We start from the raw sequence: 20,870 nt of genomic DNA, 5'->3' as shown, positions 1-20,870 counted from the left end.
ATTCTAGAATGTCAGGTTCCAGGAGGACAAGAGAGGAGAGGAGCCCCCCCCCTACTTTATTATGTTATGGACAGGGATAGTAACCTTGTTAGTTAGGTTCCCTAGAGACAACTAAGGGAGTTCTGGATAGTTGCTAAATGAAACGGCATGCGACAGAGAGCATCAGATTCCCAGATGCCGGCAGATCGTCTCTAACCGCGGATCTGCATTGAAATTCCTCTCAAGCTGAAGTGGAATTGGCAGTTACCATAAAGGCCAAGGTATTATGTTACGTATACAGGATCTGCTACGATCCCCAATGTCCCTAGTATTACCGAGATAATGAGGAGAGATGTCCTAATCCAATGAGGAGGGGGGCCCGGGTCACAGTGAAGAAACAAGATATGTACCTCCATTTGAGTGTTAAGAGTGGGCACTGATGGAAGAACCGTATTCATGTCTGTCTGATATAAAATACAGTGCAACATTGTCAATATATGCATGAGCGGTCCCTTGTGCTTGGGCACACGAATAAATGACAGTTCTACTATTAACGTTCCTGGTGCCCATTATTATACAACCTTGCTACATCATCACCCAGCCGCCTGAATCTCAGCACCCTGAGTCAAGGTAACTCACGCGGAGTAGCCATATACATATCACACCAATGGAATCTCCCTAGGAAGCCAGGCAGGGAGGGTTACATATACTCTATATGTGGGTGTGTATGATATTTGAGTGTATCACATGTTTGTTCTCTATATATATTGATAAATAACAATATAATGTCACTGTTTCCCAGACAAGATAACCAAGTACCAAACTACTCATAGCTAGTAATTGCTTGATATTGATTATCCTGTACAATATGACTATATACTGTATTACTATTTGTAGATTACTTACTTTTTAAATGACTACTTCCAAACATAGCTCTGGGACGAATTGAACAGTAGTTTCTTTTTCAGTTTAAATATGAGGCGGATGAGGAGAGGTCAGCTGTCCAAGAACTGAGGAAAGATGCCCAGGCCAAAAGCCTTTCATAAAGGACAATAAGTGCAAGTTGAATTTCAGGATTGGGGAAGGAAATGGAATCGCCGTCCTATCACTGAGATTCTCATTCCTCAAGCTTTCCTCCCATCATCCCAGCAGGTTCCCTATTATGCCTTTGCACCATTTCCCCACCTTTCACTTTCATCCCTCTATTTCCCTACATACTCCCACGTCTCAATTCCTCCCGCTTTTACTTTAATTATTCACCCAGCCTCTCTCAACTTTCCCTTTCATCCCCCTCACTCTCCCATCTGCTCCATCTCTCAACTTCACCCTTTGAAAATCTTTTTTCCTTCATCGCAATCTTAGCGCTCTTTCTGGCTATCCCTCGTGTCATATCTTTCAACTAACTCAATTTTAGTTTGGTCCAGTCCTTAGCACCTACTGCTAAGCATTCTGGGATTCAGCTCTTGATGACCATGGGCAAGTTACTTTATCTCCCTGTGTCTCGGGCATTACAATGAGTTTTAAGCTCCATAAGGCAGGGACTCATTATGCCTTCAAAATTATTATGTAATTATTATTATAGCAAGAACAGAACTATACCTATAAATCTCAGAATGCTAAGGGGTGCGACACAAGTGTACAGGCATTCTCCTAAAAAAGGGTTAGGGGGCAGACAGAATATTTTCCAAATGTCACCTTGTCGTAAGGACTTCAGCCTACTTAAAATCCCTCACTGGTGGATAAATAACCACCAGTATTTATTCTTTTCTATTGAACACCTGCCTTTGGGCTGCTCTTTCATTTAGAACCTAAAGGTGCTCTTGCATCTTAGGACCATTTTCCGTATGCAGGGAACCCCTTTGCTCGGGGAGATTTCAGCTTCATCTACTGAATGAATAAATACAAAAGGATGATGCAGTAATCTTTCAGGGGAAGACAGCTTCACAGCATATTAAATATGAATAAAACAAAAGGAGAGGACAATTTAACCTGATGAAACCCAATTGTGTGAAAAAATAATTAGCATATTAAATTGTGTGAAATAATGTGAACAATACAAAACTGAGTGATTATATGGAACAGTGTTAAACAAACAAAAAAGAAAGGGGCGGGCTAGCAGCTTGCCTACATGGACGGGCTCTAAATCTGCTCCATCCCTAGGAAGCACATTCCTTAAAATAACAGTAATATAATATAAAACGCAACTAATGACATAAAAAACGTATCACATTATTCATTAACCTCTCTGGATCCTTCCAATGCCTAACTTCTTTAGTAAAAGGCCTGCAGGAATGAAACACTCCCAAGATGGTGTTTCAGTGACTCTCACTCAGGCCCAGAGGATTACTCCCTCCAAAACCAAGCACAAAAAAAAGACATTAACGACCTATGTGCTAACCTGAAGGAGATAAAACAGCAGGCTGTAAAGGGCCCGAGGGGGATTCAGGCCACGTGGAGGAGAGAGTTAGAAGTGGAGGCCATGATCGCAGGCATATCTGAAAAGCAGTATAGCCAGGGAGAGGACATTCAAAGTCTCCTGGCCAAAATAAAGGAGCTGTCGGAGGGACAAGTAGATCAAGAAAATAGATAACAAAGGAACAATATCCAGGTGAGGTGAATATCAGAGGCAACAGAAGATCTGGAGGACAATCTATATCATCTGTTCCTAATGCTCCGCCCGATATGACCAAAGGGGGACTAATGCTCCCTCTCCAAAAAACAGCTCCTGCTCAACCGTGCTCACATGGCACTGGGCACTGGGACCGAGATAGGTATCGTAGACAGGCCGCATGACGTTATCCTACGGAAAAGTGAAGTGATTCAACACGATGGAACCAGGCTACATATCTTTTCCGACTTGTCTCCCATCATTCTACTAAAACGTTGTAACATGAGGGAGGTCACGGAGGTAATCCGCAGTGCCGGTATAATGTACAGATGGGGATTTTCTTTCTGGATCATTGTAATGAAATAAGGTTACCCTAGTGTCGATCAAGGACCCATCAAAGGCACTGCGATTTCTCGCAAAGCTAGGCCTGAAGCCTGAGATCCAAGATGCATGGTGACCAAGACTTGCAGCTGGAGCAAACGGTGGGCCCACATGGACTAAGGTGGGGACCCCGAGCAGATCTTCCCGACCAGAACGAAGGGATGCCTGAGAATGGGTCATTTATGTATTGTCCTGAATGTATGTTAACAGAGAGATGGAACTGACGTAGTTTGCTTAGCGGTTTCCCGGTAGAGGCTGTGACTGAACCAGATTGCTACAGAACTTTGGATTAGTATCCTCCAGACACCCCTGGCATCAGCTGCAACCGTTTTATTAGAACGCTAATTATCTGTTGCCAGCTTTTGAACATGTTTCCCACTGCCAATTACCGGATCCTACTGACCTCGAAGAGAGCTTTGGGTAGCGTAAACCCTCCCTCCATCCCAGTTTAGCCTGAATGCATGCTGATCTTTTTGTCCCGCATGTAGTAAAGACTAGACCCGAGACAGGGTGGAGAAATGGGGAGAGCAGCACTGTATTATGTTACAATCCTTTCCCCCAAATAGCACCCACAAGGTCTTTTATATTAAGTTTTTTATGTATAAATGTAACAGGGTTTCTCACAACAAACGCCTCCCCCCAGAGGGAGTCATTGAAACCATCAAATGACGGATCTGAGGAGGGATCGCTCTTCCCGTGTAGACCCGTGTAAAAACGATTGTAGATTAGTAGTTCTGTTTTAGTAAGATAATAAAATATTTGCACCTCAAACGGATCCTGGGGTATAGGTGTGTAGGTGACTGTGTGTCATGCACCCCACAATGTGTTTTCCCAATGGTTTTATGTCTCCCCCATGTTTGCAAATGGAAACGGCATGCTTGACTTCTAGGAGCATAGTTCTTTTTTTGTGCTGCTCTTTTTGGACGGGTGTTTTATTCCCAAATATAGATTTTGGCTTTTCCGTTTTGTCACAATGAAAATGACGCTCCTTAAAATAATCTCCCATACGTTAAGGAGTTTATCAGTCCCATAAATGCAGGTGAGCTGTTTCTAACTAAAAACCTTAAGCTGCAGATATTGTTTATCTACAAGAAACCCATTTTAGCACCTCCCTCATACTTTCACAAACAATACCCACAGGTATTTCTATCCTTGGCCAAGGGGAGGTGGAGGGGGGGGATTGGGGAGGGTGGAGGTAGCGACATCTATAAGAGGGAAACTTTCCTAACAACTAGATCAGGTCCAAGCAAATGAGGACGGCATATATCAGTTTCTGGTGAGATCCCTGGGTGGGGTACAGGTCACCCCAGCAAATATTTATGCCCTTTTTTGAAGGTGCTGGATGCACTTCATAACATCAGAAAGGGTCTACTAATTGTGGGAGGCGACCTCAATGAATGAGGTCATGAACCAGAAATGGACAGATATAAAAACAGAGATGGGGAGAAAAACATGCAGCCACATGGGAACCGTGGGCTCTGATCAATTTTTTTTTAAAGGATCTTCAGGTGTTAGATGCCTGGAGACAACTGCAACCTTTAAATTCTTCATGGGCAAGCTACCCAGCTACCTGAACAAGCTCCTCACCCCTACCACTTGCAGCACTTATCACCTGAGATCAGACTCCAAAAGACTATTCATGGTCCCAAGGCTCAACAAAGTATCCGGACGTTCCTCCTTCTCCTTCCGTGCACCCCACAACTGGAACAACCTACCAGAGACTCTCACATCCACCACCAGTTTAAGTTCTTTCAAATCTAAGGCTGTCTCACATTTTAACCTGGTCTGTAACTGTTTCATACGCTCATAATATATATTTTCTTTAACTGTGCACGCAATGTCTTGTATATAATGTATACCCTGTTCATTTATGTAACTGTACTTGTAACCATGTTCTATTTATTTTACTCTGTGCCCAGGACATACTTGAAAACGAGAGGTAACTCTCAATGTATTACTTCCTGGTAAAATATTTTATAAATAAATAAATAAATAAACCCACGAGAAGAGACTATACCCTTTATTCCATCCCTCACAAGTCTTATTCACAAATAGATCTGGGGTTGAGGTGCAGGCAATCTCAAAGGTCACTAGAGCTGCTATTCACAATATAACATGGTCAGATCATGCAATGATGAGTATCTCCTTTTCGAAACCTAACCCTTTCACCTCAGCTCACCAGTCTAGACTAAGTGAGTCCTTTTTATGTGTACCCGAGGTCCTTGATGAAGTCAGAGAGGAACTTGAGTTCTTCTTCGAGACAAGCGGATCCCAAGACACCTCACACAAACAGTGTGGGGATTCTTGATTGAGCATAACAAGGCGGGCAAAATAAATTGTCATTTATTTCCTTTATAGACAAACACACGACAACCTCAGAATACAATTAATAATCACTTACTGGGATGGGGAAACTAAATAAATTGTCCATTGAACAAAAATTAAGAAACAAAGTCTCTGGGTTACAATCCTTTTGGCTAGGGCACAACTTTCCTTCCCGATATTTCCGCCAAATGTAAAAAGTACATTCTGGTTCGTTGGGATTCGTTCTGGAATCCCCAGCGCTAGCGAATTCCTGAAGTAGGGGTAAATCCTTGGTTACGATGTTTTTAACCCCTTGCATTCCGAAACCGCTGCCGCTGCACTTGTGCGAAATCTTGAACAACGCTTGGATAAGTCATGAATCACACCAGGGATAGCTCGGCAGGCAGGTTTATAGGGTTTACAGTCCTATCCCTAACATGCGTGCCCAATCCCCTCTGTGGGAACAGTTAACCCACCTATCCCCGACTTGCCCGGAGTGTGCGGACCGGGCAAAAAGGGCTTTCCGGTTTGCTTGACACCTAGGCGGTTTACCATACCGCGGTCCACCCCTTACCTGGCGACTCTCAGTCTGGGGTTTGGTCACAAAGTGTGAATGGCCCATGCTGAGTAATCTAGCACTTAGCAACATCCCGGCCACTTTCACACTTTGGATCTCTGAGGCTTTTCAACTCCGGACTTCACTAGACTCAGAGGCTCCCACAGCAGGAGCTCTTTGAAGTACGGAGAGGAAAATACTCTCAGCTCATTCAGCTTTAGCATATTTGCATGCTAAAGGATTTTTCCCGGGCTTACAGAAAAAACCTTACCTGCCTGTCCATTTAAAACCAACAGTAAAATACATTTTATTAATAAAGTATGTTCTGCTTGTGCCACTGGAATAAACTTTATATGTGGGTGCATGGTTTCTTTATTCTGAGCTGCACTCCATAAATTAGAGTGCTAGCCCACTCCGTTCGCAAGTTAGCTTACTTAATTGAAAGGGCTATGATGTGTGTGGTCTGTGGTTAACCTAGTTCCCACGTCAATATATTTTCCCCCTTTCAAGTTAAGAAGCTAACAAGGCAAGGGATACATTTTGACAGGACCCACTTCAGTTTAAACCGCAAACCACTTATTCAATTAACCTTGCGGTTGCGAGGTCTAGTGTTTGAAAAGCGATACCTATACTTCAAAGCATACATACACTGCTATGCGTCTTCAATCAGTGCTTGGTTCGGCGCTCACAGTGCCATCTTGTGTCTGAAAACCAATTGGCACAGTTTGTATTCATTCTTATTACTACTGTCAGGGAACAGACTGCAAAATGGGGACAAGAAGGATGGGGCAGGGGCAAATATATCAGTATGGTGCACACACATTTAACCCCTTCAGTCCCAATGCAATTTAGAGTTAATAGGCCGGGTATAATGCCTTTATTAATGGCCTGATTAACCCTTCTATCGCCACAACCATCACAGCTAAACAGATTCAAGTTATACGAATTAAGAGGGACCATATCACACCATCCTACCACAAAATTGGAGGAGTTCAGAGCGTTCTACCAAAAACATTATACAGCAGAGGGGCACAGAACTGCTCCACTATTTAATATAAGGGTTGTCTCATACTTAAAGGAATGCAGTTTCCCTAGGCTAAAACCAGGCAAGGGTAATCACCAGTGAGGAGTTAGATGAGGTACAATTTGTGGAATAAGGATAAAAAGGAATTACCGAACTCTGAATATGTCAGATATTTATACCTGAAACACTTTACTGCTCAGTTACATATGGCGCTACAGCCCTCCTCTATCACAGGGTATGAATCTCGTTATGCTTCCATCTATCTGTATAAAGGCCTTATCTCCACAGTATGTCAGACTTTGCTCTGACAAAATCTTACCCACAGAAGCTCATACTGTAAGGATGCCGCATCTCCTACCTCCCGCGGTGTCCCGCTCCTCGGCTCTGGCGCTTGTCTCCTCCGCTCCTCGGCTCCGGCGCTTGTCTCCTCCGCCATCGGGGTGCGCGGCGTCCGGCCTCGCATCACCTCCTCCCTTCCTCCATCTGCTTCCGGATGTGCGTGCCGTCGGGGCAGACAACCTGTGCACGCTGATGTCTTCTGGTTACCTTCGCGGCGTGTTTCCGCCCCCTCTTAATCCGCGGGTGTCGCTCGCAAGTATGTCCACCTCCACTGCCACCAATGATCTTGTTTCTCCCACACCTGCCCTGCATTAGGCCTCGGGCATGGTCAGCGCTTAGGCGCTGACCCGTGCTGAGGCACGCTGCAGCTCGGCAGTGAGCCCCTGCAGCCGCAATGAGAGAGGCTTTAGCAGGGGCTCGCGCACGCTTCCGCACGCTTGCGGAAGCGTGTGTCTTAGGAAAATTTTAGTTTCTGTGCTCACTGGAGCGCAGGGCCGGTCATGTGAGCGGTTCGCCCAATGAGGGCGAACAAGCTCATTGACATCACAGCCCCCCCCCTGACACGCCCCCGGACAGCGCGTGGGCTAAGGCCAGGGAAAGCACCGGCTTTCCCTCAGCCTCCACGCGCCTCCGTACGGCTGAAGTCTCTATGGACTCAGCCTTATGCTCATCCCAACAGACCTGGACTCCGCCGAGGTGGGTTGACGCTTACACAAACAGGATGGCTTATTCAAAGAAGTAGAGGCTTGTCTCTCACAAAATAACCAGCGAATGGAACTGCTCCAAAATATATGGATAATAGATTATTTGCCCATTATTAAACACTGCATTAGCATACCTAAATAAAGTCAATAACAACAGTAGCCAGCTAATCCAATGAATACAAGCAGTAACAACACCAACAATGAATTAATGAAACCATTAACCAATGAAACCAATTAATTCCTTAACCAACTCAAAATGAATAGTAACACTAACCAATCAAACCAATTAATTACAATAACATTAATAAATGTAACATTAAAAGACAAAGAAATACATTCAATCAATCTCTGAAAGAACCATAAAACACATTAGCCAACATAATACAACATTAACTACAAACGAACACCAATCGCAAACATTTTATTACATAAAGCATGAAAAAAACCAATGACATCCACATAAGAAACTGACATTAAAAAACCAACAGCAATAACAAGCCAGAAATGCCCCCAAAATATTGTCATAATAATGTATTAATCTGTACCCTAAAGTGGTACAGATTAATATATTATCAGTCAATGTGCCTCCCCCAAAAAATCAACAATCACATCCAATGAAAAAACCTGTAAAAAGAGACTTTTACAAACATTGAATATATTACTTACCATTAGAAGCGATGGCCCTCCGACTCCCGGGGAAACAGGAACCTCACGTACCTTGAAGGCCTCCAACAGCATCCGATGCCATCCCCCATGAAGATCTGGCTCAGGTACACCAATCTTCTTTTTTCTTTCTTTAATCACCTTCTTCTATCTTCATCTGTAACTATTTCTTGTTCTTCTTTATCTTCTTTCTTCATCTGTCAATCCAAAAATACCCCATGTTAAATCCCAGACGATGCTGCCTCGTCGGCTTCTTGGGCTCAAATGAGGCGTCACGGCCTTAAACATGGCTTGTGACGTCACATTTAGCCTCAAAATGGTTAACAGCCACCTGATTGGCTGTTAAAACCATGTTCCGACTTTAATTTTTTTTTTTACATGACATCACTTATAGGGAATGATGCCAGCCAATCAGAATGGCTGTGCTTCATTTGCCTTTAAGATGACGTCACAAAATCCAAGATGGCCGGTGTCACATGGTATTTCAGCCAATCAGAGTGTGGAATTGGTTCCCAAAATCTGATTGGCTGAAATACCATGTGACGCTGACTTCGTGACGTCATCTTAAAGACAAATGAAGCACAGCCATTCTGATTGGCTGGCATCATTCCCTTTAAGTGACGTCATGTCAAAAAAAAAATTAAAGTCGGAACATGGTTTGAACAGCCAATCAGGTGGCTGTTAACCATTTTGAGGCTAAATGTGACGTCACAAGCCATATTTAAGGCCGTGACGCCTCATTTGAGCCCAAGAAGCCGACTAGACAACATCGGTTGGGATTTACCATGGGGTATTTTGGATTGACAGATGAAGAAAGAAGACAAAGAAGAACAATAAATGGTTACAGATGAAGATAGAAGAAGGTGATTAAAGAAAGAAAAAAGAAGATTTTGTACCTGAGCCGGATCTTCATGGCGGATGGCATCGGATACTGTTGGAGGCCTTCAAGGTACGTGAGCTTCCTGTTACCCCGGGAACAGCCTGTGATACCTGTATTCCCTAATACTATTATGTATAAGCTATGTGTCCCGCTGTGCTGTCTGACTCTAGCCTGGCTCTGTGCAGGTAGTGGGGGGTGGACTCCTGATGTGCCAATTTGCTATAGATACAAAGTGAGGTTTTTGTTTTCCATTGATAATTTGCCATTTTTGTAGAGCTACTACAGTACAGATGTAGCTTGTCTCACTGTCTCCGGCACCAGGAAAAGCTGCGTGACGTGACCACGGTTGCCGCGGCGCCAGAGGATTATCGCTTTGGCGATCAGATCCATGGGCCCCCCCCAGAGATGACACGGCGAGCACTGGCGTGTCTCTGGAGCTGCAGATTTTTGCTTTTTCTGCCGTGATTCTGGAGACAGTGAGGCGTGCTACATCTGCATGCATTCTTACCTTTTTCTTACATTTTTTGTTTCTGACAGCTGGGATTCTCTGAATTTGTGCTGTCTATTTGTAAGCTTCATATTGCACATGAGCCTAATATGGAGCGGTCATAAGAAGTATATTTAAGAACGCATTCTTAAAGTCAGCATAAGGATGTTATTTTCTTTCTTTTAAATGCTGTAGAGCCCACATCTTGTTGATTACTTAGTGAGAACAATGTTGTGAGATTCTATTCATTTTCAAGATCCATGACAATGGATTACAAAAGAACACTTATGAGCACGTTTAAATGTCTGAGATAGGTCAATAAATCTGCCTTACGCCATTAGTGCAGCACAACATAATGTGCTTCCACTGCCGCAAAGGATTCTGGGTAATGACATGCAAATGAGCACTGACAGAGTGTCACTATGTGCTTCATATCCACTTTAACAGGGATACTTATAATCTTGTGCCTTGCTGTTTTACATAGCTTTTAGGGCAAAGCCTGAGATGAAGAAGTGAATGGCCAGTAAACCTATTCAAGATTGAGGACACCATTTAACCACTAGGCCTTATCTAAAAAACAGGTTCTATCTTGCCTGCCTAAAGACCATACATAAAATAAATAAGACCTGGGTTACGTTGTTGTAACAGTTTTATTCCATTATGCTGGAAAGTTTGAAGTTGTTTAAGAATGCTCCAGAGTTACTCAGTCATGATAAGAAAGCTATTTAATAGGTATTTTAAGCTATTGAAAGATAATTGAGAAACCTTAAAAATTGAATACAACTTCCTCCATTTACAAAAGCACCATCAATAATTGTGATAAACCCAATATTGTTGTGTAAAATTAGGTTATTATTATATCTTATGCTTTGTGACTGTGTAGAATTCAATTTTTAACCATAATCTTCAGTTGGCTGGTAAATAATTCAATGTTTCAAAACTGTCAGCAATTGATTTTCTGTTAAGCGTTCAGAAGCACTCCAATTCTGTAATAAACTTTTGTTCTGCATATTTTTCAAAGCTAATGGATTTTTTTTTCCAGTTTTAGACTACTTGGTTTCTTGGTTTCTGCCTGTTATAGTGCAATTAATTTTAACTATATACATTTATTTTTTTCCATTTCAGAGCACGTATTTATTCTATGCATTATTTTGTGCAATTCTTTCTGTGTAAGAATACAAAAACAGCATTTTACTTTCATGCTTATTTCCTTGAATCAGCTTTATCTGCTTCAAATAAACAGAATGTCTCTGCACTTCTACTTATAGACTTAAAGCAAAATTGATTAGCAAATATGTTGATGGAATAGCAGGAACTGAATGAGATTGCCAAGAGTGAAATCTCTCTTGTTTAGATTAGTTGTTCGGTATGAATACAATATGACAGAAATTCCCTTTCGCTTAACAATGTGCCTGATAGTTTGCACGGAGAAAAATAATATATCACTTATTACATTTAAACAAAATTGCCTTGTGATTAAGATATAGAACAATTGTAGATAATTAAGATCATTGGTACTGTAATTCACTAAATGCAAAACAATATTCATTGGATGAGATTTTAAATATTATTTAAAATTAATGTTTTAATCCCTTCAGTTAATACCATATTACAAATAACTGTAGGCGGTTTGGCAGTGCTGGAATCCCAAACTGCTCAAAATTAAGAGGTGTTGGATTGCTGAGTCTGATAATTTGGTGTTTTCGTGTTTGGTTTAATCCAGACCGTGACTCTGATCTATGGGTTTGAATCCAAGGCTGTAATGAACCGAAACCAGTTCAGCCTCTGTTTTGACTTGGGTACCATCTTTTCACCCCTTACCTTTGTTTTGGAGAGGGGATTGGAGATCAGGGGGATAAACACCCCTTAAAAAAGGGCCACTTAGATATTTCCCCATGGGTACCTACCTCCTCCGGTGCAGCTGTAAGATTTGCAGGGGGTTAACTGCAGATTACAGCTGGCTCCCCATCTCTGGACTAGAGGAGGTGGGGCCATCAAACAACAGGAAACTGGGTCTGATTTACAGTTAGCCACTGCAGACTCTACAGCTGTTCTGGAGGTAGAAATCTCTCCCCCCATGTTACCAACCCCACCCTTGTCACCTACTACCACCATTGTCAATTCCCCCCCCATCACCCACTCCCTCCATGTCATGCCCTCCACCCCATGTTGCCCACTTCACCTCATATTACCCATGCCCTCTCATGTCCAGGCAAACAAGGGGGTTTAGGGCAGTATTTTCCCACAGGGGTTCCTAGGAACCCTTAGGTTCTCTGGGCATCCCTGAAGGGTTCCCTACAATTTTCAGGTTTTTGAAAATTTGACTAAATACAGAAGAATTAACAATTCATCTGATCTCAGACACGCTATTAGAGATGGTTGGGGTTCCTTACAATGCATCTGATCTCAGACACGCTATTAGAGAGGGTTGGGGTTCCGTACAATGAATCTGATCTCAGACACAATATTGGAGAAGGTTGGGGTTCCTTACAATGCATCTTATCTCAGACGCGCTATTAGAGAGGTTTCCTTCATCAAAAAAAGGTTGGAAACCACTTGTCTAGGGCCTGCAGAGGTCATGTACAGATGTAGCTAGACTTACTTGTTCCAAAGCGGTGGCTTTTGACCCCCCTACCCCCTTGTTGCGGGGGTTTAAACTTCACTCTCGGACCCCCCACACCTTAATGCCAGCTACTGGGGGAAGCCACTGTTGCCTTCCTGTTGCTCTCTACAGCAGCAGGGAAAATTAAGCCTGGTTACATCTGTTTCTGCTTCATTTATTAGTGTAATTATATTTGCTCAGATAATATCACAGTTAGGTCACTGATTTTGAGGGAAAATTTGTAGGGATCTTACAATTATAGTACTTGTGAGCCTCATACTGGTAAAAAAAAGAAAAGGCTTTTCATTTGAGATTAAGAACAGCATTGGCATTCCATGTATTCCTTATTTTAAGTATTCGTTGCTGTACACCAGTGTGCAAGCATCCAACTTCCATTAAACGTAGTCGCTGGAAATAACAACATTTGCTCAGCTATTTAGCTAAAACTTTTCAATTAAGGATTTTACGATTTTTAATTAAAGTCTTTGATGAACTACTGTTCCTTAAAGGCCATTGTCTACATGAGTGTACCTGGTGAGAAACACATTTGCATTGTAATTGTTCCGTTTAAAAATAGCTTTCTAATTTCACTATTTATATTTGTATTTAGTTCACAGAGCCTGTTATTTAATGTAAGGGGTTTGCTGTGGTGTTAACTGGTCATCATTTTACCTGTGCAAGGTGTATACAGTATGCTGCCAAAATAAGTGTTCTGTTATGTTACAATACTTCTGTGTTTTCTTCCAGGTACCTTGGAATTACCCGGCCTCTGACATATCCTGTGAGACAGAACGGGAAATGCATGGCCAAAATGATTCTTTGTGTCTGGCTACTTTCTGCATCCATAACCTTGCCACCTCTCTTTGGCTGGGCCCAGAACTTAAATGACAACAAAGTTTGCCTAATTAGCCAAGATTTTGGCTACACCATTTATTCCACAGCCGTTGCCTTTTACATTCCGATGTCAGTGATGCTTTTCATGTACTACCGAATTTATAAAGCTGCTAAACGGAGTGCGGCGAAACACAAGTTTGCTGGCTTCCCGCGTCCGGAAGAGAGTGAAGGGATGATCTGTGCAAACGGAATGGTAAAACTCCACAAAGAATCAGACGAATGTTCAAATCTTTCTAAGTTACTTAAAAATGACAGGAAAAATATTTCCATCTTTAAAAGGGAGCAGAAGGCTGCTACTACACTTGGGATTATTGTTGGAGCGTTTGCTGTTTGTTGGCTACCGTTTTTTATACTTTCTACTGCAAGACCATTTATCTGCGGAACTGCGTGCAGTTGTATTCCATTGTGGATGGAGAGAACATTTTTATGGTTGGGATATGCCAACTCACTCATAAACCCTTTTATTTATGCCTTCTTTAACCGAGATCTGAGGACAACCTATCGAAATCTGTTACAATGCCGATACAGGAATATCAACCGCAAGCTGTCAGCGGCAGGGATGCACGAGGCTTTGAGACTTGCAGAAAGGCCAGATGTTCTCCTGTAAGAACATCACTTATATTCTTTGCAATGAACTGTATAATCAATGTGGCAAAAATTACTGATATTTTAATCCTTAGGTTTTTATTTTGGGCAATATCGGAAAAAAGGTATCAATGTAAAGAAAGTCAATTTTCTGTTTGAGTAAATGAGTACTTCGGTATCAGGTGACACTTAAAGCAGCAAAACATGTGACATCTTAAGTGTTTTTTTAAATAAATTAGTTCTGTAGTATTAGATAATAGTGACTGTTTAAAAAAAAAAAACTCTTAATGCTATTTTTTATGAGTTTCAATTCACTGAGCAGCCTTTGATTTCTATAGCAGGCTTCAGCCCACCTCCCCTGCAGTGCAAGATATTTGTAACACTTTCCTGTTTGTGATCATTTGTTGCCAATTTGAGCTGCAAACTGTAACAATAGATAATGTTACCGTAGTAATATAATAATACATTGTAGCTGCTGAGTTACACTGACTGAAGGATTGATTGGAACTGAAAGGCGGCCATTTAGTTAGGCACACAATCAGGATTTTTACTGATTTTTTACAGCAGCACCAAATGATTGCCAGCTTAGGTAACAATGTAGAATTATACATTGTCACATGCTTTACATATACAAATAAGAAAAAAAGAAAGGGAAAATGTAGTATTGCTGGTTTAAGTACTCATTTACTCTGCGCTATCACAACTGAACTAACATGGCTATTTCTATTTAATTACATTTGATACAAATTGTGGGCCACTTCCGACCTGGTACATTTTTGTAAAGATAAATACTGGATTAAAAAGTGATGCACGGAGATGTAGTTTGATATATCACATTATAATCTGTGCATTATTTAACTACTCCCTAACTATGTCTATTTACACTGCACAAATCACATTTTTATTCAGATTCATTTGTATTTTTTGCTTTTTAGCAAAGCAGTTTCCATTGCATCTGTATTTACATTTTTCTTGCCTCTTCCTCTTAAAATAAGTATTGCTAATAACAACCACATGTTTAATTTGTTTTACCGTTATACACTATTTTATTTATTTATTATTTATTTATAAAATGTTTTCCCGGGAAGTAATACATTGAGAGTTACCTCTCGTTTTCAAGTATGTCCTGGACATAGATAATATGACAAATTATACATGGTTAAAAATACAGTTACATAAATGAACAGGGTATACATTATATACAAGAGATTTCATGCACAGTTAGAGAAGATGTATATTATAGGCTTATGTAACAGTTACAGACCAGATTAAAGTGTGAGACAGCCTTAGTTTTGAAATAACTTAAACTGCTGGTGGATGTGAGAGTCTCCGGTAGGTTGTTCCAGTTTTGGGTGCTATGGTCCTATACAGCAAGGGATTCTCATCTAGTCCATAAAAATCAGTCACTTGTTGAATCTGATGGCTAACTTAATGTATACATACGGTACACATTTAATCAGCCACCATTTCAAATCATTGTGCAAATATAAGCAATGATTGTAACCATGTAACCATGTAGCCAGGCAATGTTATCGCTGTTACCGCAGACTCCTGGCGGCCGCGGCATTACCTGGCGGCGGCAAACCTATCTGAGGTGGGGTCCATTTGGAAGAATGGACCCCCCCCCTGCAACCGTGGCTTTTTGCTGCGTTTCTCTGCTGCGTTTTGCTTTTAATCCAGTGGTCTCCAGGGAGTGTAAATTGAGCTACACCTGTATTTCTATTAAGCCAGCAATTCAATGGCTTTTGTAAAAAAACGCTTTACAGTTACAGCAAATGGTTTATTTTAAGCAGAATTAACAATGTAGCTGCTTCAATTCAGGTGAATGGATCATTCACGGTGTGGTACATCATTCTCACATACTCACTGTAGTGAGAAAAGGGGATTGCTGGCTGTTGCACAAAGAGGGGACGTGAATACACCAGTAAAGGAGACATATATAATCAGTGAAGTGAAAAAAAACTAAATAAACAGTCCATTGCGTAAAGAAATACCTCCAAACGCTCAAAATAATTGAAAATTCTTATACTTGTAAAACATTTTTTTAAATGTGTCAGTCACTAAGATTTAACAGTAAACACCTACCTACTGTTATTTGTCGTAAATGGTGCTGCATTTATTCTTTAATCCTAGTCTACTTTCCTGTTACTGAAAATATGGCTTTTTTTTTATAATGAAGAAAATTATTTTTGTGGCGGCTGGCTCCTGGATAATATCCAAACGTAATAAACACAGTCTTTATGTAAAGATACACTATATCAGAGATTTAAAAACATTAGCTCTGCTGAATGCTGGAAATCGTATGTTATAGTTATAGTAATAAAACCACATGGCTTGAGAATGGTTTTCTCAAAGCAATTTGGGGACTTGTTCCCTGGCTTACTATAAGGTTTGTCAAACAATTGCCTCAATCAGTTCCTAAAACTAGGGGCTACTTTGTAATTTTTGTCAAATATCAAATGTTCATAGCACTAGTTATGAGCTGTGATATAATATAATACCCTGTGAGGTTTTAAAAGCTCGATATACTTTAATTTCATTAAGAACTCTTATATTGGTTCGTATCACAACCTACAATGAACATATGACTAGTACAGTTACCATACATTAAAAAAAACCAGTTACAATAATTGCAAATGTACTCTGCTGTAACGTGTATGTAGCCATGTAACCTGTAAAACATTCAATTGACTCATTACTTGGAGGAATTTATCTACAGTTCCAGCTTGTACCTGGACAAACATAAATGGCACATGTACGTATATTAGAAGTATGGCGAAGAGAAGCAAAGGGATTCAAATGTTTTATCTATTGTATTGTTGGCTGATTAAGGAACACCAACAATATATATTACGTAGTAATCTTTGAGAAATACCATTTCTCTTTCCTGTGTGTTATTGCTGCATTATTCATTTTTACTGATGTAAATGTTTTCACTTCCAGCCTCTCATACACATTTTTCCAGTTACCTTATAAAAATGTAATAACTTCATACGTGTAACGGTGTTTCCCCCACCCGGTGGGAGATTTGTCCATTACTACGGTGTGTGGTGCATATACCTGCTGGCAACAGGAGGGCCGAGTCGTCTGCCGATGGTAGTGGGGAAAGAGGATCAGGCTTCTGGGGTTCATACCCCACATGTCTCTTTAGCAGTGCAGCGCCTCCATCTGCCGTAGGCTCCAGGAGCTGAAGGTGATCTCCCACGGTAGAACTTATTACCTCTCCCCCCCAGTAAGGTCACGCACCAGGCAGGAGGTATATAATAACAGGAATGGTTTATTCACTCTGTACAGCACAGTTACACAGCAGGCTTCTGCCCGATGCAGTACTCTCAGCTCTCACTGAACGATGGTCCCCGAACCGTCACTACAGGCCAAGGGTACCAGCAACCGTCCTAGCTCTTCCCCACCTCCCTAGTGGAGGAAGATGTCCACACTCGCTCTCTCCCGGAGGGAAGAGCACATGGGAAGGCCCCAATCTCAGGCTCCCAGTTGTGTGACCTGTCATTCTCAGAGGGGGAAGGAACTACTAACTTTAGGGCGGTCCTGCCCTTAAGTACAGTCAGGAGGCGGACCCCGCTTTGTCCTAGCTACAACAGGATGTACCACCCCCTGCTGTCACTCAAGTGCAGTACCAAAGTGGAGGGGGAAAAACCCATATCAACTACTGGCAACCTGATTGTACCAGGGTTTTCTGCCAGCTCAAGGGCAGACTAGTAGCTATCAGGTGACCTGGCTACACAAGTATCAGGCATTGAGAATGAAAGTGTACAAATCTGTGCTGGTGTCTCAAGTGTGGCTATCTGAGCAGTGAGAGAAGAAGTCTAGTTCCATGGGAAGTTTAATAATTGTAGTTTTAGACAGTGTGCAGTGTATTGTAATTTACAAATGAAGGATGTTGTTGTCACGGGAGACCAGGCAATTTACACCTTTTTACCAGGGTCATGCATTGAGCAAAACAAGTTAATTAAATAAATTGTAAATTTATTCACAAGAAAAGGCATACACACAATGATATACAAACTACAGCAAAAGACACACTTACTTGGGAATTGGGGCAACAACCTAGACTCTCCTAGGTGCAGGGAATCCTAACCCAGATAAAAGTTGCAAAAACAGGACAGGAAATATTCCAGGCAGCTTTCGCGGAAGCAGCCCTTTCTTGCTGGAGACTTGTAACTGGACACTTAGAATCTGAGAATCTTAGAGGACTGGAGAACTAACTATCTGATGGGCGTAGGGTTTTGAATACTTCTGAGTTTCATTCCAAAAATACTAGTGGCCTGTCAGAGCATTGGTTCTGAACGTCCCAGCTCATTTCTGTGCACAATCATATATATTTTAAAACACACAATTTAATAAAATATACACTTTAAAATATCCTGTTTTGCTGGTATGAGGAATAGAATAAAAAAACTGCACTTTATTTCTTACTAGCCATATTTCCCACACACTATAAAATAGACTTAGGACTGGAGTTTACAAGCCCCCTCACAACATTATAGATGTTTGGAGTAGTCCCAGAACCTCTAAGCAGGTTCTGGGTTACCTGTACAGTAACTGGGTATCCCCCTAACCTTATAGTTACAGGGATTCTTTACATCCCTTTGCACCATTTGCACCATTTACCTTTCTGGGCTGTGCTGAAGCAGGGAACCCTAGTGGTGAGTGGCACAAGCGTTCAAGGGGAGATATTACTGAGACATTGTGTCTACATGCATCCAGGAATCCGACCTGATTCCTGGGTACATTTTTATGGGAACCAGCAACTCTGGGCCCTGACTAGATAGACACAATCTGACAACACTTTCTCCGCAACCTCCCCTCCCCCCCCTCCTGAAACTCATACCACAGCTATCTGTGCTTGCTGGCATCCCTGGGAAGGTAAAAACACAAAAAATATTTATTGTCTCATAATTACAGGTAATGCTTTTACAACAGTTGGGTCCAAGAGCTGACACTCCTGAACCCCAACACATGGATCAGAGGTAACCAAACGGGCTTAACCTTTATTAGTGAGCCTGGCGACCGCTTCACCGTCACAGCTGTGTCAGCCGATTTATTGAAAGCCTCAGTGACATGACATATGAGGTTCCATAAACTTTGGAAAGTATTACACTCATTTTGTACCAGAAATGGCAATACATTGCAGCATTTACATATATAGTTACCCACACATTCGTGTTTTTGTGAGATTTAGAACAGCACTTGACACAGAATACATGTGGATTGTTTGATTTTTATATACATCTAAGCACATTACAAATTATGGTGGCTATGCACTAAGCTCCGTTAAGTGGCTTTAAAAGCGCAAAGTGCTTTTAGAACGTGATATTGCGCTCAATGCGATTCACAGAGCAGCGCTAACAGGCACTTTACACTCTTAAACTGGCTTTTTTTCCCAGAAATTTTTCTAAGGGGGCTATGCACTAAGCTTCGTGCTATTGCGCTGGGCTGAAAAAAAATAACACGTCCGCTAAAAACGGATGCCAGAGGCGTGATTCACTAAGGAGATTAGCCCATTTTGTATCGTACGTGCTCAAATTTGCCATATCGTGCATGTTGTATTTTTTCCACCTGCTATCGTGCTTAAACTTCACATACGATAGCTGATAGGAAAAAAAAAGCCGCCTATAACATTTGCATGGAGATTCTGCATCTCCATGCACGGCTGTTACAGGCGATCGTGCATTAACAATATTCATTTTAGTAATAGTGTACTCGAGCAGGCGGCCTCCGGAGCTGAACCGCATTGGTTTCAGGTCCGGGGACCCCCTACTTCAGGAGATACAGGCCCCGTTATGGGGTGCCAGTATCCCCTACACTTTTAAAGCTTCCGCGTCACGTGACCGGGACATTTAAATTCTGCAGGGGATACCGGCACCCCATAACGGGGCCTGTATCTCCTAAGTAGGAGGTCCCCGAGGCTGAAACCAATGCGGTTCAGCTCAGGAGACCCCCTACACATCTACACTACTGTCAAAACACACACAACAATAACCAATAATTCATTACCGTAGCAGCTATCCGCTATGGTAATGAAGCTGCATTAATGTAAATTTTAATAATAGTGTGCGGGAGCAGGGGGTCCCCTGAGCTGAACCGCATTGATTTCTGCCTCAGAGACCCCCTTCTTCCCGAGTTACAGGCCCCGTGGTATGGGGCATCAGAGGCCAGTGTTGCTGCCATCTTTATAGCGTCCAAGACGCGACGTGCCCGCTACACATATGGCAAATTTGAGCACGTACGATACAAAATGGGCTGATCTCCTTAGTGAATTGCGCCTCCGGCTTCATTTTTTAGCGGACGTGTTATTTTTTTTCAGGCCAGCGCAATAGCACAGAGCTTAGTGCATAGCCCCCTATATGTTTCAAAAGAAACAGTATGTACTGCATGCATATATTAATTATTTATATTAATTAATATACATGAATGCTTATATTTATTAAACATTAAACCCATTCTAACATTAATTATAGACAGTTCGGTTATTTTTGGTTGTGTTTACAACAATTTTATGATTCTTCGTTATTATGGGCAGCAAATTTAATAGCCAAGGCGGCACATACCCATCGGTCCAGGACATTCGGCCGTGGCTGTGCCGCCGTGACCAAGTGACCACCGGGGTTTATTTATAAAAATGTTTTACCAGGAAGTAATCCAGACAAATGAGATAAATGCTGCACACCTCAAAATATGAACAAAAAGTGATACAATCACCGGTGCTCCAGCGCTTGAACGAAAGCCTGTAATCAGTCCTGGGTAAATGATAAAAGGAACACAGGGCACAACGGATTTAGAATATCCAAACTCATTTATTGAGCCAACACAACGTTTCGACCATAGTGGTCTTTATCAAGTGCC

At 41.8% G+C, this 20,870-nt stretch overlaps 1 protein-coding gene across 2 annotated transcripts in view; it reads left to right on the top strand.

The window, feature by feature from the left end:
* Positions 1 to 20,870, top strand: part of HTR7 (5-hydroxytryptamine receptor 7) — a 111,215-nt gene that overhangs the window by 61,793 nt on the left and 28,552 nt on the right. For both annotated transcript variants that reach the window (XR_012803632.1, XM_075612847.1), the window contains exon 2: positions 13,275 to 14,024. Coding sequence is in view for 1 of the 2 variants with exons in the window: in XM_075612847.1 (XP_075468962.1) it covers positions 13,275 to 14,024 (750 nt within the window). In the remaining variant the exon portion in view is untranslated. The remainder of the gene's footprint in view (positions 1 to 13,274; positions 14,025 to 20,870) is intronic.

Source organism: Ascaphus truei, chromosome 8 (genome assembly GCF_040206685.1).
Source record: "Ascaphus truei isolate aAscTru1 chromosome 8, aAscTru1.hap1, whole genome shotgun sequence".
NCBI lineage: Eukaryota > Metazoa > Chordata > Amphibia > Anura > Ascaphidae > Ascaphus > Ascaphus truei.
The sequence above is the reverse complement of the archived record's forward strand: the minus strand, read 5'-3'. Positions and strand labels throughout refer to the sequence as shown.